This window comes from Mus caroli, chromosome 7 (genome assembly GCF_900094665.2).
Source record: "Mus caroli chromosome 7, CAROLI_EIJ_v1.1, whole genome shotgun sequence".
NCBI lineage: Eukaryota > Metazoa > Chordata > Mammalia > Rodentia > Muridae > Mus > Mus caroli.
This window is the reverse complement of record NC_034576.1, coordinates 115,132,516-115,149,784: the sequence shown is the minus strand read 5'-3', so window position 1 is coordinate 115,149,784 and position 17,269 is coordinate 115,132,516. Positions and strand designations below refer to the sequence as shown.

Here is a 17,269-nt window from a genome sequence, read left to right as displayed (position 1 = left end):
AAAAAAAAAAAGATTAAAAAAATACAAAGAAGTGATTGCAAGGGCTGTACATAACTGTCACTAATAAACGGGATAGGGAGGTAAGGGACACAGGGTAACATATGGCTCTTTTCCTTACGGGCCATGTGGCTCAATTTGCCTTAGCTTAAATAAATAGTCCATGCAAAGCTACTGTGGAACATGGCGGGTGGCGTGAGGAAGGAAAAAGAAAACATGTAAGGAAATAAAAGTATGATTTTCAGGATGTCTACTACGGCTGACGACAAGCCCCTGGGCTGCAAAGAAGCATGGGTCACGCTGTAAAACTCTCCTGTGGCTTAAGACAGCTTACAGCAGTTGGGGTAACCATGTACATGGGAGACTCCCAAAACAGGCAGAATCTCTTGGGATCTGGAGTTTCTCAGCTCCTCTTTCTACCACCATGACCCTAGTCTGTCGTCACTGTCACTACGAGCCTGAAAGGTTGAATGAAAATCCTGAGAGTCACAGACAGGAGGTGCTGGAGGGGTCGACAGTCCTCGCTGAAGCAAGGTTTCTGTCTTCCCAGTCCCTGTTCCATTTGATCTTCACTGCCTATGGAAACCATAGAGGAATGAAGAGACCTGGACCCTGGAGTTGGTTGAGTTCTCAGTCTGGATTTGCAGCTGATTCCATCCACTTTCTAGAAACTTCTCGGCTGGGGCTTTCAGCCTCTCTACCCCAGCTGCCTCCATTCTAAAGCAGTGCCTTCCCTGCATGAGAATCCAGTGATTGGTGAAAGAATGCACAGAAACTACATCATCAACTGGGCCTGTCCAAGAGTCTGTCATGAATACTCTTTATTCCATGACTGTAAAAGTCCCCGACTTGAGGAGAGACCATTGGTGCACTCCCTCAAACAGCTACGAAATGGAAAGAAAGGCTTAAAACAGAACTGCAGGGCGGGAAGTGCCAGGCTCATCAGGGTGATTCCCACTGTCATGAGGTTATTTACCGGCACTACTGGAGCTGAGGTGGGTTCATGACCAGGCTTCTGATTTCCCTTAGGATAGCAGACTCTAACCCAGGAGGCTCCTTTTGAGGAAGCATAAAAGGCCTGTCCTCTAAAATGAGATGGAGCCGCCAGGGATGTACCCAGTTTGAGACAGTAGATTTCAATGGCTAGCAGGGCTTCAAGGTTTTCCTTTCTCTCCCCAACCCTTTTTCTTTCCTCAATAGGACTGATGATCTATCTTATTTAGGGAATTCCGATGTGACCGCTTCATTTTTGAAAGAAGAGAGGCAGGGAAGGAGGAAGGGGTGAGGGGAGAGGGGCGGAGGGGAGGGGAGGGGAGGGGAGGGGAGGACGAGGACGAGGAGGAGGAGAGAAAAACTACAAATAAGCCTCTGTGCCCTGAGATAGAGCTGAGAGCTGCACTACAGCAAACTACCTGAAGGTGGCGATATTTTCCTAAACTTCTCCCAAAAATTTCAAGTATTTGAAGAACTTAGTAAAACCTTGAAAAATGACTGCTGTCAAATAATACCAAGAGAAAAATTATAATCCACTTAGGAATTTAAAGAAACCAAGACAAATAATTCATGTCGAAGGATACTAATGTCTAAGCTGAATCAAAGAGAGGACAAATCACCTGCCTTTGCTTCCTGTCACGATCCAGCCTGGACTGTCTGAACCTGAGGGTTCAGGGTGGCCTGGGCAGCCTTTGATGGCGGGAGTGGGTGTGGAGTCAAGCCAAGAGTGGCTTGCAGATTCAGTCAGGAGAGCATGGGGACTGCATGGGTCTTTCTGCGGCTGCCAGAGAGAAGGTGAACCAGTTTCCTCCAGAGCTTAAACCCAACAAGCTGCTTGATCCCTTGTAGTTTCAGGATGTTATACCAGGATGCCTCCTTCCTGCTTCCTCTTTCCACCCAGTGCAGCCGAAGAGATACCATGGCTGAATGAAGGGTAGGCACTGGGATGGCAAGCGGGAGGGAAGCTGACCCGCCAAGAAAAGCAGATGGAGCCTGGCTGGGTCTCTGTGAAATGTCTATAAAACCAGCATTTCCAGATGCTTTCGATTGCCTCTTCCCCAAGGGCTAATGAAGAAAGAGGGTGAGTTCCCAGACCAGCTCAGAGAATATAAACCACCCGGCGGACAGGCTGCAGCCATGGGAAGCTGTGTGCTGCTGTGGGACAACTTAGCATCCTTCACCGTGGCAAGAGCTGAGGGGTCGCACCACGTCTGGCCATCCTGGCCATCAAACCAAGCGGCAGCACCCTCCAAGCCCTAGAGGGTCAGATGTGCTATGGGATGAAGTATTCTAAGTGTCAGGGATGCTAAGAATGCATAGGTAGGAACCTTCTAGGTATGAGCTGTGCGACCTGGTCTGTGTGCCATCTGCACACAAAAATGACACATGTGGCTGGGTCTTCTCCAGGGGTCAATGTGAAGGTCAAGTGAAAGAGACAGTTGCAACAGAATCTGAAAGGGATCCGAGCAGATGGCTACACCCCTCAATGAGACAAGGTAAGTGCTCTAACACGCCCTGCATAGCCTGAGGCCTGGAACCTTCAGCTGACTCAGTACCCATCCTCAACCCTACACCCTCCTCACACAAAGGCTCCTACAGGCTGATTTCCTTTTACTTGTTCGGATGACATTTCCTGAACCAACCAACGTCAGAACTGAGGTCTGACAGAGGAATTTAACTGGATCTGGGAATTTAAGCTTTTGAAAGGAGCTATAAAGATAAGAAAATTAAATCATCTTTGGGCCTATGTTGGCCCGATTGCTTTACTGGAAGGACTCAGGTTATCTGATGGTACTTCTGTGGAACATCAGTAAGAGCTGGGTCAAAGGCCGCAGTCTCCTGAGAGGACTTGGGCTCCCTTAGGCAAGGACAAATGACTCACACCAGCCCAGGATCCCCAGCTCCAGACTCCAGCCACGGAGAAACGAGGATTAGAATGCAGGCTCTGCAGGATCCCTAGCCTGGGCACCCTGCAGCAGTTCTCCCATCTATAGAGCTCAAGAGCCTGAACTCTCCCCCCACCCCTATCCCCCACAGGCCGATCTGTGAACCGTCCATCTTCTCACTGAAAGGAGCTATGTGGGAGGGCACTGTCCACTTAGAGATCTCCCTAGATATTAGTAACTTACTCCTTAGATTTTCCCTGAAATGCCTCAAGCCATTGGCTTTTTAAACAGCCCATCCTTCCATCCATGTGTGAACTGCTTCAAGGTCTCCAAGGCTGGGTCCTAACAGCAATGCCAGTGTCTTGTTTAGTTTGAGGCTGACAGGAAACTGCGTTAGGAGCTTCCTCTCCTCCTCGATACTCTTCTGCATTCCATCAGCATGCTCACCCGTTCCAGGTACCTGCTTCCTCTTGCAGGCTAATCCTCAAGGTTTTGTCCTCACTACCTACCATCTGGTCCTATTTCCCGTGATAGCATTTTAAGACCAGTTCAAAACACATTTTGGCATCGTTCAAGACAGCACCAAATTGTAATTAAGATAGCTGCTCAGAGACCCTACATCAAAGCCGGGAAACAGGCTCACACTGTTGATAAGTCAAGGAATCCTATCTTTGTATGCAATACAGACGCCATTAAAGCGAGGAGGAAGAGTTCAGGGAAGGACATTCTTTGTTCCTCTGGCTTCACAGAGCGCTCAGCTGCAAACTGGGGTCACTCAGCCTTTCTCCTGGAGGGCTCACATTTTCGGGGCACAATGCCTAGCACAGTGCTGATGGTGTGGCTAAGGAAGGCTGGTGTACCGTGCAGGCACACAAAGGCAAACTCAGGGCAGCAACCCTGCTCAAGGGTGCTCCAGTGACATATCAGAGAGCTGGACCATGTGTCATCTCCTCGCCAGTGTCCCCTTCTCTATTATGGCTGTCATCTGAGCAACCCTGCACATTCTCTTTACCTGCTCTCAGTGCCTGGTCATTCTGGCACTTGGACCACAGTGGACAGGAAACATGGAGCCTGGCACGGAGGAAGACTGACAGGGAGGGGTTATGCTGGGTGGTGAACAGAGGGGCAACGCTCAACTAAAGGGAACTTCCTTGTCCCAGGAGTGAGACGGGGCAGGGACTGAGGAACTACCCAGGCTTTAACAGGCACACACAGGACACCACGCACAGCGTCCGACTATGACATTTTGTATATGCAAGGAAGCAACTGCCAAACACTCCCTCCAGACACCAGTCCTGATTCCAGGACTGGCCCTTTAAATCAGCCTGCACCTTGTGGGAGCTTGCACTTCTTTTGTTTTGTTTTGTTTTGTTTGTTTGTTTGTTTGTTTTTTCAAGACAGGGTTTCTCTGTATAGCCCTGGTTTGTTTGTTTGTTTGTTTGTTTGTTTTTTCAAGACAGGGTTTCTCTGTATAGCCCTGGCTGTCCTGGAATTCAACTCTGTAGACCAGGCTGGCCTTGAACTCAGAAATCCGCCTGCCTCTGCCTCCCAAGTGCTGGGATTAAAGGTGTGCATCACCACGCCCAGCTCTAGCTTGTACTTCTTTAAGCCCCTTGATGCACAACACTGAAACCATGTAGAAAGTGTAATTTCAAGCATTCTCAATCATTTCTAAAACAGTCTTTGTTTTTTTAGGTTCTTCCTTCTTTCTTCACCCTCTGCTGTTTTTCTCTCAGTCTCTAGTGGAGCCAAAGGTAACAGAGGGACTGCCTTGCTGGTTTTCTACCAACACAAACAACCACCAACTTGAGGAAGTGCTGCCATCTGCTGTACATGGGCCCCGGCGCCAGCAGGGGGCGTGCACCCACCCATTATTCTTCCATTAGAACCTCACAGCCTTGGGCCATGAACACAGGCGACTCCTCAGACATAAATGGACCAGACAGCCTTTTGGTCACAGTCTCAGGACTCAGAGTCATCTGATCTGGATATGAATCCCATTTTGAGTATCAGCTGGCAGTCTAACATTAGACAAACGACTTCATAAGGATTAAATAAGTTAACATATAGTTTTGGCACATAGGAAAGTTTTAAGAGACACTGGTCATAACTGCTAATGAAACTAGCACTGTCCGTATGACAGGGACAAAATTGAGAAGTCCTCAGGGATGATAACAGTGTTGTGTGGTGAGCCAGCGGGGTTTCAAACAAGGCTGGCACTGACTGTGCAGCCCTGTACCAGGGAGGCAGGCTAGGTCCCATGCTCTTAGGCAACTAAGCAATCATAGTACAGAAGACCAGGGTTCAAAGCTGCCTATGAGACAGAATCCCCTTCAAGCCTCTTATCCAGGAAGAGTGACCTATTTCAGTGTGGAGCTACAGATTAAACCAATTCGCCATCACTGTGCCTGGCTGCTTTGTTTCTTTTTTTGCTCTAGTGAGAACAGTAGTTCTACTGAGAATATTCTTTAAGATTTATTTTATTTCAATTATGTATATGCACGTGTATCTGTCTCTGTGTAGGGTTGTATACATGAGCATAGGTGCCTATAGACCCCTGGTGAGCTGCCTGATACGGTGGCTGTGAACTGAACATCAGTCCTCTGCAAGAGCAGAAAATATTCTTTTTTCTTTTTCTTTTTTTTTTTTTGTTTTTCGAGACAGGGTTTCTCTGTGTAGCCCTGGCTGTCCTGGAACTCACTCTGTAGACCAGGCTGGCCTCGAATTTAGAAATCTGCCTGCCTCTGCCTCGCAAGTGTTGGGATTAAAGGCATGTGCCACCACTGCCCGGACAGAAAATATTCTTAAGCTCAGAGCCAACTCCTGAGCCTGTACTAAGAGTACATTATCACTTGTGATTGAAATGAGCCAACAGTGCTGGAGAGAAGTAGAAGAAATACACCTGCAAGTTGACATGGAGTAAGGACCTAGAGACTCCAACTGCAACATTTAATTTAGTTATGGTCCTTGAAACCGGCCACTTTGCTGGGCTCCTTATCAAATGAATGTGTCTAATGGTTTCATGTTAAATTTTAACTATTTCCAAAAGTTTCTGAAATATACCAATGGGGAATTTTAAATGACCTTAATGTGTCTATCTTAGAATCAAAGTGCAATGAAATGAATGCCACAGAAGTCACACAAAGTCTCAAGAACCGAAGAAATCATCCACGTGTTTCAAATTTTTCAGCCTGATCTTAATTCTGAAGCAGCACTCGGGCCTATCGGGGTCAGCACAGAGCGTTTGCTGAGTGAGGTCACTGCAAGGACCGGTGTGCGTCAGATGCTGGTGGATGCTTTACATAACTTGGATAATTCCCTTTCACTTCAACGAGTCAACTACCACTTTTCTCCTCCAGTACACAGAGCATACTTTGGGCCCTCATGCTTCCATTAAAATGAAAGATACACAATTTTCAGCCTCTACTCACGCAACTCGGGGTGGCTTATGGATCCACAGAATGGCAGTAAACTCCTGGTCCTCCTGTCTCTACCTCCCAAATGCTGGCACACACCATCATGCTTAGGTTACATGATGCTGGCAAGCAAACCCAAGGCTCCAAGCATGCTAGGCAAGCACTTTACCAACTGCCCCTGCCCCTATACACTCATCTGTATACATTTAACTGAGAAATGGATGTGAGAAGGAAGGAGAGACTGGGGAACACAAAATTATGGTTTGAGTTGGTGAAATCCGAAATGACTGAACATCGTACCCCAAGTCAGAAACATCAAGATACATTAGAAAGTGTTTTCATTGTCTGAAACTATACTGCCTCGGTGCTGAGGTGTCGTGGGTGGAACCCAGGGCTGTGCATGTACATACTCAATAAGCCTTCTCCAACTAAGCTACATGTCTAGCGTTGAAGGTAGACATTTTAAACTAAAGATCAAGCAACTTTTATTTGTAAAGATTTTAGTTTTCATCATGTGCATTTGTCTTTCTCATGTGTATGAGTCTTTCAGTGCACATGCCTTTGATGGCCAGAAGAGGGTGGGGGAGTTGTAGACGGGTGAGTTCTCTGCAGGAGCAGAAGAGCAAGCAACTTTCAACTGTGAGGGAAGAGAGTTATTTTACACCGGCACGTAGTAGGCCCTGGCAGACTATGTCTAGTTGGCCTTCAGTGTACTTCCTTTTTATTCAGTTTGGGAACTCAGTCTATGGGACGGTGCCAGCTACATTTCCCTAACAGTGAAGTATAAAACCACTTAAAGGTGCGTCATCTCTGATTTAAAATGAAGGGGAGGGTGTGTGCAGGCTCTAAGGGAATTCAGCACCTGAAGTTTCTGGAATGTTCCAGCCACATGGAAGAACTGTGGTCAAGAAATCCGATGTGTGTTAATCGGGCACAGGGAGAGAGCCTGGCTCATCTAAGCCTATGGAGGACCACGCGGGCGGTTCAGAGGTCCTTCAGCATGGGTGTGATGAGAGGACACTTCAGGTGAAATGCAGTCCAGTCCTTCTGTTTGCCACCTATACACCTTAAGTCACCCAATGTGCCTGGCCTGCTTCCTCCTCTGCAAAGTGAGGAAATCTGAAGCTATCTGAAGAGGACAGAGTGATGGGCTTGATGGCAAAGCGCTCTGAAACAAACACAAGACACAGGAGGAAGACCAGGCCAGCCTCCAAGCAGAAACAACAAGCAGGTGACCCATGTCATCACCCGTATGGACTATCAGCCCAGCAGGGTTCTTCCTGGATGACACCTGTCACTGGAGATGAGCATACCTGGCAGCTACGTCCTTGCTCGGGTCTCAAGAGCTTCAGTTTCTGGTATCCACTTTACTCCATCACAGCCCTGGCTTCTGACAGCCCTCAGAGTGATGAGTGTATATCAGAGGCCCCCACATGAACTCTTGGTAGACTTGTTAACATGTGGTACAGTGCCTCTGCCTTGGGCACCTCTGCACCCAACCAAGCAGAAGCTTGGAAGGTCACCTCGGATGCTCAGCATAAGAGTGAACAGTATGCTCACTTATGTCAAACTGTGTGCTCACCTCTGTGTGCCTTCCTCTTTGCCCTCTCCTACATTCTCTCTCATAGGGCCTCACTAGATAGCCTGGGCTGTCCTAGAACTCACTATGTAGACCAGGCTAGCCTCAAACTCACAGACATCTACCTGCCTCTGTGTGTGCCACCATGCCCAGCCTCTGATTCTTTCTCTTGATAACAGATGACAGCAAGACCCCCACATCTAACATGTCCTCGGAGAGGTCAGTTCTGGGAGATACAGAGTGTGGAGAAAGGAGTTGGTGAGGATCCCAAACACTAACTCATGATTGTTTTCATTGCTGCCTGGGGCTCACCCACACACAGATGCAACCCTCACACTCACAGCCAAGGAGTGGGCGCGAACAAAGGGTACAGACTTAGGGGGGGGCGAGGAAGAAAGGAGGCTCACATATGCATGGGATGATGTGTACAAGAGGGAGTGGGCGGGGAAGGAAAAGAAGAAAATGACAAATAGAGTCCAGATGCCTGTGTTTCTGGTATTTACAACATGACAAGGCACTGCAGTCTACAGTAGCTATCAAAGCACCAACATTACTTCTGAAGAAGATAATTGCTTTTTTGACTTTTTTTTGGGGGGGAGGGGGATGTTGCACTAGAAATGCCAGATAATATGATGACTGGCTGTTAAGCCTTTAGCTTTTTAAGATGGACTTTAACCTAGCAGACATAACTATATGACTAAAGAAGTTACTAGTTCAGGGTCCTCATTTATCTCTCAGAGTCCAGACACTTTATACCCCATCAGCCATACAAGAAGGCTCAATAAGTACTCCCTGTTGTTAAATTTTATGAAATACAAGCCTGGTGAAGGCCTGCCCTCCAGCCAAGGTACTCCCTGGAGCTTGTGGTCCACATGGCAATAAACACCCACCTCTCCTACCTGAAGCTATGAGAAGATACCTGCCTACAGCATCCTTCTTCCTGGGTGAGGTAGCATGGCCTGGTGGCTCCACATGTTTTTACACAGGACATTTCACACAGGTGTAAGGGAAGGGACCAGTAAGGGAGAGACCACAGGGTGAAGACGTGAGCAGGCACAGAAGCACTTCCTGTCAGCCACACCCCTCTGTGCATACTCACCGAGTCTGGGTCTCTCTGCTGTTCAAGGAAAGCCGAGAATTCCACCAGGCGAAGCTTGGTTGTGCCAATGGATCGGCCCTGCCAGGCAGGAACTGAGGGGGCTGGGGCTGACGTAGGCTCAAACCCTGAAATAACAATTGTCACCTTTACAGACCTCCAGACCTCAATGGGGCAGAATTCTGAACACAGAGGACCTCAAAGGGAAATCCTTCCACTGGTGGCACTCAGGCTAGGGCTTCTGCGGACAGTGACAGCTAAGCAGACTGCATGAAACTCATCCTGAAGCCAGCTTCCAGTAGGGTTAAAGAGCTGTGGCAGAGGACACTGGGTTGATTAAAGTCTGTTGTTGTCTTGACTAAACTTAGAATCACCATGGTAAACTATCTACGAGGTTTAACTGAAGCAGAGGAAAGACCCTCCTTAAGTGTGCATAGCACTACCCCACAGCTCCAGTCCTGAACAACATAAAAAAGAAGAAGAGAGCCGGGCGGTGGTGGCGCACGCCTTTAATCCCAGTACTTGGGAGGCAGAGGCAGGTGAATTTCTGAGTTTGAGGCCAGCCTAGTCTACAGAGTGAGTTCCAGGCCAGCCAGGGCTACACAGAGAAACCCTGTCTCGAACCCCCCCCCACCCCAAAAAAAAGATGATGAGAGCTGCATATCAATATTCCCTCTCTGCTTCCTGCCAGTGGACATAATAGTACTGTTTACACTCCTCCCTCCATGACGTCACTGCCAAGACAGGCTATACTATACCCTCAAACTACACAAACCATTTCTCTCTTCAATTGCTTGCATAGATATTTTGCCACAGCAACTGATACTGTGTTACAGGGTCTAGCTGGGGAGCAAGCTGAGAATGGCAGAAACCTCTAGGGAAACGTTTGTTTGTGAAAGCATGCCGTGAAGCCAGGACCCACAGTGCTGTCTCTATTGGCTCACCAACACTATACAACATTCCCTCAGGGCGCTTCACAGAAACACAGGGCACTGTGGAATGTGTATTTGACTAGGGGCCCTGAAAGGGTAGATCCAGGATTATACACTCTCTCAAGATGTTCAGCTGAGCGCACAATTTGGGTGTCTGGGCCCAGGAGAAGGGGAATCAGATGGGTCACCTAGATTCAGTTTCTGCTATGAGCTTGCATGTAAGCCCTCTCCTACAGGAGGGAAGCCACAGGGAACTGAACTTCACTACCTAAGAAAGCGTAAGTGATCTGAGTCTGACTGGATGGCATGATTTGGTAGCTAAGGATGATCGTGACCGCAACAACTTCCCCTTGTGGGAAGTGGGGCCCAGCGTCTTCAAGTGAAAGTGGTCGGGCTTCCTGTTTCCTGACAGTCCCACAGAAGGAGCTCTTGGAAGAAAGGGGTGTTTTAAAATGTATTCTTGGGCCGGTGAGATGGCACCAACTGCTCTTCCAAAGGTCCTGAGTTCAAAGCCACCACATGGTGGCTCACAACCATCCATAACAAAAATCTGATGCCCTCTTCTGGAGTGTTTAAAGACAGCTACAGTGTACACACACATGATAGATAGATAGATAGATAGATAGATAGATAGATAGATAGATAGATAGATAGATATCTTTAAAATTTATTCTTATTTACTTACTTTTATCATCTAGGTGCTTTGCCTGCATATATGTATGTGCACCGTGTGTGTGCCTAATGCTTGCAGGTAAGAAAAGAACACTGATTACATCCCCTGGAACTGGATTAAGAAATGTGTGTAAGCCACCATGAGGGTACTGGGAACAAACCCAGGTCTTCTACAATGGCAATCGCTGCTCTTGACCCCTGAGCTGTCTCTCTAGGCCCCAGAGAAAGAACTCTTGAATTAAGAGACACAGGGCCTGGTGGGAGATGCCTGGGTCTTTTCTCAGCTTCAAAGATGACCCACCCTTAGGGAAAAGAAGAGAGGCAGCTGGTGGCTAAGACCTATATCACTGCACGGGGACAAAAGAGGCCAGGCTGCCCTCACCTACTCCTCATCCAAGAAGCAGGGAGACTCACCTGGAATGGGGGCTGTGACTGCTGGCTGGATGGGGTAGGCCTGCTGCACAAAGGGCTTGACGCTGGGGAAAAATGGTTGACATGTCAAAATTACGGATGCAGTAGTGGCTACTGCCCAGGCCTGGCTCTGGCCTGCAGTAGGATTCTCCCCATCATCCCACCTGCCTGGATCCCTGCCTGCAGTGGGATGCCCGTTCCATGAGGAGCTATATTTACCTAAAAGAAGTTTCTACTTCCAAAGGAGAGGCTACTCGGCAGGCTGCTGAGGTACAAACACTCACAACGATGTGGTGAACTAAGCTGGACTGAGGTCAGCCTGGCTTCCCAATGTAGCAGGTACCATGGAGGTGTACAGGTACCCATAGAGTGTACTTCTCATCCCTGCACAGACCAAGGCCAGCAGCTGTCATGACCTAGGGAGGGCTTAGGAGGCCATGAGTCAGGGTATCCCATCTCTAGACCACTAGGCCAAACATTTCTTTGTAGGACATACAAAGAAAATTCCCTTTCTACTTTATCCCCAAGCTGCCCTTGGCTCTTGTGGGCTGAGCTTGCGCTTTGGACTCAAGGGGTCTCTGGAATTTTCCTATCAGACACTCCTATCACAGGGACAGTCACAATGGAAAGAGACAGTATCTTTGCTGCCCTCTCTTAGGTAAGGAAGACCCTGGTGCTGCAGCCAAAGCCATGAAGGATAAGGGACCTAATTCAAGTGTCTAGCTATGTCACTGCTAATACTGCAGGTGGGAGAAAGGAATCTATACCATTGCTAACTCTCAAAGGTGGGTCCCATTTCCATGTCCTAGAACATAAAGAAGGTCAGACTTCCGTTTGACTGTCTCATCTCCCATCATCCCTGAGAAAGCCTGGTACTGTAAAATGTTCCCCAGGGTGGGCTGCCTAGCCTCTGCTGTCTGGGGCCTTCAAAGACTTACTCTTGTGAGGATCCTGGCTGTCCTGTCTGTATCATCCCAGGCCAGAACTGGAAGGCAAGAAGCAAAGGCTTCAGGGTTATGAGTTCTCATCAGAGCACACTGTGCGACATGTTCAAATTTTAAGCCTCTGCTGAAGAACACCAGATCTCTGAAGTCTGGATGTGGTCAGTGCTGTGTTCAAGACCACAGCCTACCCCAGGGAGCTTCCTTTAGCCACCGTGTCCTGAAAACTCTCCTAAGGCCAAGAGGCAATGTGGAAGCACTTCAGCTTCTTCTGCAAGGGCTTCCTGCACGTCCCACAGTTGTGTAGCTCCCAAGGTCCAAGGGAACAACACACAGACTTTGAAACAAAGACGTCAAAGTGTGAAGAAGCAACTAGGACACTCGTCTCTGCTGTGAGCATACCTAAGGCCTCTGGCAGAATGCCGACATTGCTGCTTATCCAAACGACCAAGTCACAGCTAATGGTGCCTCATGGTGAGTAAACTCAGCTTTGTCATCTGTAAAATGGCCATGAAACTGAGACTACTGAAGATGGCTCTGGGGTGAAACTGGATGTAACAGATAGCTTCTCAGCCTTTGGGAGCTGACAGATAAAAATATTAAAAAGAGCATTTTGCCCCTGTGGGTTTTGGTTGCTATAAAATAACCCTGAGAACACAGGGATAGAGATGGAGACCAAGAACTAAGAAAAAGAGTAAAAGAGGCAGGTTGCAACTAAATGGGACTCCACAAACAAGATATCTTAATCTCATGCCTTTAAATTTCACTATTTTCTTCTCCCTCTTATTTCCATTTCTTTTCCTTTCTTCCTTTCCACCCCTCCTTCCTTTACTTCTTTTCTACCGCATCTCTCTTCCCTTTGTCCATCCATTTCGTATCATCTGTCAATCATCTATCTATCCACCTACTATTTTTCTATCCACCCTTCATCTATCTTTTTATCCTATCTACTCATCTATCACCTATCTCTTTGTCTACCTACCTATCCATCTATCATCACCTATCATCACCTACCTACCTATCTTTTATTCAGTGATACTGTGGACTGTCCTAAGGACCTCACTCATGACGGGCAAATGCTCTACTACTGAGCTACATCCTCAGTCCCTTTTTATCCTAGTTGTAGACAAGGTTGCATCAAGTTATGCAGGTTGACCTTGAACTTACTACATAGCCCAAGTAGGCTTTCAAACTTGTGATCCTTCTAAATCAGCTTCCTGAGTAGCTGTGCCATCACACCCATGGTGCGGTTTGAGTATTAACTTACCCCCGGACCCCCCGGGAAGGTGGGGCGTGGAATCCCAGGCAGCCCCAGCTTGTTGTGGATGGCAGTAGCCGATACGATCTGGGCTGATGACATGGCAGCCATGTGTTGCAGGGCCTTGTCCTTGGCAGTCTGATCCTTGAAGATGACAGTGACACACTGACTTAATAGAGAACACATGTCTACCATGCGGGCTAAACAGTACAGCCACGAGCACAAAGACTAAAATACAGAGCCACACGGGGGCCATGAAAGCACACATGCACAGAGAGAAATCAACACGGCCGGGAGGCAGTGACTCTGGCTTTCAGAACTAGGGCTACTAGCAGGCAGCTGCTAGTTGCCAGGTTGGGTTTTAAACCCTTGATCCATTTTTTCCAATGATAGGAAGTCTAACAATATAATCATTGTTTCTACCTCCGGAAGAATTCTCAAGGGCTTATCATGCCAGGGGTCGGGGGTGACCGGACTTTCAAGTGAAAGGTCACCAGCAGGGGTAGGGCCATCCACAGATCGAAGAGAGCATTATTTGGGTGCCTGCTGTCATTGGACCACAGTGCCAGACCCCTGCTGAGGTCATTCCAGGCCCAGGAACCCTGGCAGACATCCGTGGAGGGGCAGCTCACAAAGCAGCAGACGGTAGAGGAACAGCCAAGCAGCATGCTGTGGGGCACATGCTATGGGGCTAAGGCTACAGGGGTTCCTTTACCAAAGCTCAGAGTGTGGGGGAGGCTACAGTGTTTCCTTTCCAAAATGGATCTTTTCTACAAAGCCAAGATTGGTAACACAAAGCTAGCCAAAAAAGAAAAAAAAAAAAAATTCTGCCAAGCACAGCTAAAATACAGAATACTCAGTTTAGAGAGCATACTTACCATGCTTGTTACCTGGATACAATAATAAAGAGTTTGTTAAAAGGATCGCGTACAAAGGCAGGGTTATTTTTCTTCTTCAGTTAAAAAAACCATATGTATATAAACACAACATTCATGTGCCATAAAAAAATGCATAAGAAAATGTGTCAATTCTTACACTTTAGGGATATGCTATCCAGATGCTATTGAACAGTCACCACTGACAGAACTGACCACCCAGCTCCCTGGCTGTGGGACTATGTGGCATCCCCATTATAGATGAAACTCAGGACCCATGGATGCACGCAGAGTTGAGAGTCTACACTCAGAACCCAGAGGTCCCCGGAGCAGGGACACAGTAGTAACACCAACACAAACTGTGGTGTCTCCCATCCAGCTGCCACTCAAGAGTCTACAGTGAGGACAGTGGCTGAGGCACAACAGAAACGCCAGCCAGGAGGCAGCTTCCATGTTTGCATAGCTAACCAAAGGTGAGGAGCAAACAGGCTGAGCTGCCAAAGGGAGGGTCAAGAGAAGCCTGAAAAAGAATCAGGCTCGAAAACATTCTGGAAGTCAAGAGACAGATTCTCAAAGAATAAAACTATTCTATTACAGAATATTTTTTTCAGAGTGGAAGAATAAGAAGGGGTGGAGGAGGGGAAGGAGGAGGAGCTAAACATGCATTTTCCCACATCTACGCTTTATATTTGAGTGCTAGTGAGCCCGAGCTGGTTCTCCAGGCTGGACCTGCCCCCTCCCCCCCCACCCCCCACCCCCCGAACATCTGCATGCTATGGCAGCTTCTGCATCAAGGGCACAGTGAAGGGGCCTGGGGGTGCCTGTCTGTTTGCTGGTCCCTGCTACAACGGCCTACCATGACTAAGAATGGTGCTTCCTATCTTCTCACTAGCAGGCACTCACTCCTTCAAGCCAGATTTGGTTGGCCAGCCAGTCAAACCTCTAACCTGAAGCCTGTCTAACTGAAGTTGATGATGCCAGGTAAAATTTAATATTACACACACACACACACACACACACACACACACACAGAGAAATAGAATTTTATTATTGACTGGAAGCTTACACACACACACACACACACACACACACACACACACACACACACNACACACACACACACACACACACACACACACACACGGAAATGGAATTTTATTATAGACGGGAAGCTTACACACGTTATCCTAAAGCAGACCCTAGCTGAGCACACAGAGGTGGCAGTGGCAGCCCAGTGGCTTCACCTGGCCCCACCCATCCTCTCAGCAGGGAATGGATGAGCAGTGAGCATGGCTCTACACAGTGAAGAAGGCCTAACACCAATACACACTGGCTAGGTTTTCTTTGAGGCCATCACATTGGACTCCAGCCCTGAAGCCACTTAACCCCTGGTGAGAGGCTATAATAAAAGCTCTCTGGGGCAATCTGCTGAGACTGAGGTAATGGCAGGGAATGGCCACAGGGGCAGGCTTCACATCCTCTTTGGACCCCAGAATGGGATAGTTTGGAAAAGAGAAGCCCAGACTTTTATCCTGCCCGGCTGCTGTGAATTCTGAAGAACTACAAAATTGTTTCAGGACCTTGCCCTGTTTCATGAGAAAGCCATGTAGTCTCCCTCAGAGATCCTGTGTTTATTAGATGCTGACCCAGTGTGGAATATGATTGGTGCATTTTAGTTAGTGGGGCAACCTGAAAAACCTTAGCCCAGGTCCGGATTAAAAACAAGTTCCTTGAATCTCTAAGACCTATAGACATGAGCACCTGCTAGAAACATTTCTCTTTGCTAGGTATGTTCAAAAGTTCATCAAAATATCCATGAAGAATTAAGATAGTTTTCCTTTAAAAAAAAATGGAAACATTTACCAGGTATATATGCACCCACATACAGAGTCAGAGGACAGTTTGTAGTCGCTGGTTCTCTCACTGTGAGTCCCTGACTGAACCCAGGTCAGGCTTGCGAGCACGTGCCTTTGCCTGCTGAGCCATGTCCCCAGCCACATTTTGAAACAAGGAAATCAGTGAGGGTGGGGGCAGGGTGGGTGTACACACGACCTGGACTCTCTCAGAGCCTCAGAGCATGCATGATCTAATTCATCTATCTAATGACTACTGGCCACTCTGTCTGGAAGGTGCATAAATAAACACAGAGCTCAAAGGCAGGAGAGCAGAGCTATTGTTTTCTGTGACTCTCTAGCACCCAGTGCTTTCTGTTAGGAAATCAAGTGCCAGGCTTCTTCCCTACCTAGGGCAGGTCACATGACACCTTTTACTTTCTTCACTTAACAAAGAATTTCACCTTGACATCTTACATCTTCTGGCTCCATTATAAATGTATTTGTAAGTATGAGGGTGGCCAGTGAGTTCCATTATAAGCAGCACACCATGTTCTATAAGGCCACTGAACTAATGACCGGCAGCAACCACATAGTTTGTTCAAATCTGGGCACCTCTTGGCTTTTTGTCTGTCAGGACAGGCAGCTAAGTGTGGGACGGAAATTTTATCTCAAGTAGTGGCTCCTGCACTTGACCCACCTGCCTGAGAATGAGCAATTTCCTGTAAATGGACTAAAACGTCCTCTCTCGTGATTCCTACCTATTCATTGACTTTCACAGCAGTGGCTCTTCATCTACAATATACATGTAAAAATTAAAAGGGCTATGTGTGGGTTGGGGGGGAGGGTGTGTGTAAAATCTAAAGTAACCCTGGAGACAGATAATAAGCACTGACAGGGCTCTGTGAAAAAAGGAGCTTGTCCGCAGACCCTCTTACCTTGAGATGGGAGTTGAGAAAGATGATCTCTCGTCTGTCATTTGCAGCCCTGAGACCCGTGGCTGGCTTTGGAAAAATTATCACCCTAAGTGTCAAACCTGGGTAAATTGCCTGCCCGTGTCACTACAAGATAATATCCTGGCCTTTTATCTGTTGGCTCCTCTTACCCTCATAAAAAAAGGATAGGGGCTGATGGACCCAGTAAGTCTTGCTGCATGCAAGAAATGTGAGCTACACTCACACACCAAATTAACTTCACTCTAAGATGTATTTGTATCTCTCGATGTCTCTGAGACGAGGATGAGATTTACAAAGGGTACGAGAACTGTTTTATCTTGAAACACTGCAGGAAGTCAATATTGAGTTATACTCTGTCTGACTTAGACACCAGGAGAGAGAGAGAGAGAGAGAGAGAGAGAGAGAGAGAGAGAGAGAGAGAGAGA

General features: G+C 47.6%; 1 protein-coding gene across 7 annotated transcripts in view; it reads right to left on the bottom strand.

Moving 5' to 3' along the window:
* Tead1 (TEA domain transcription factor 1) overlaps positions 1 to 17,269 on the bottom strand; it is a 222,925-nt gene that overhangs the window by 28,986 nt on the left and 176,670 nt on the right. For 5 of the 7 annotated variants that reach the window (XM_021166757.2, XM_021166759.2, XM_029479285.1 and 2 more), the window contains 5 exons: positions 14,060 to 14,071; positions 13,191 to 13,325; positions 11,921 to 11,967; positions 10,986 to 11,047; positions 8,971 to 9,095 (listed from right to left, as the gene is read on the bottom strand). In XM_021166757.2, the coding sequence (XP_021022416.1) occupies positions 8,971 to 9,095; positions 10,986 to 11,047; positions 11,921 to 11,967; positions 13,191 to 13,325; positions 14,060 to 14,071 (381 nt within the window). The remainder of the gene's footprint in view (positions 1 to 8,970; positions 9,096 to 10,985; positions 11,048 to 11,920; positions 11,968 to 13,190; positions 13,326 to 14,059; positions 14,072 to 17,269) is intronic. The other 2 variants (XM_029479283.1, XM_021166760.2) reach the window with 1 other exon arrangement.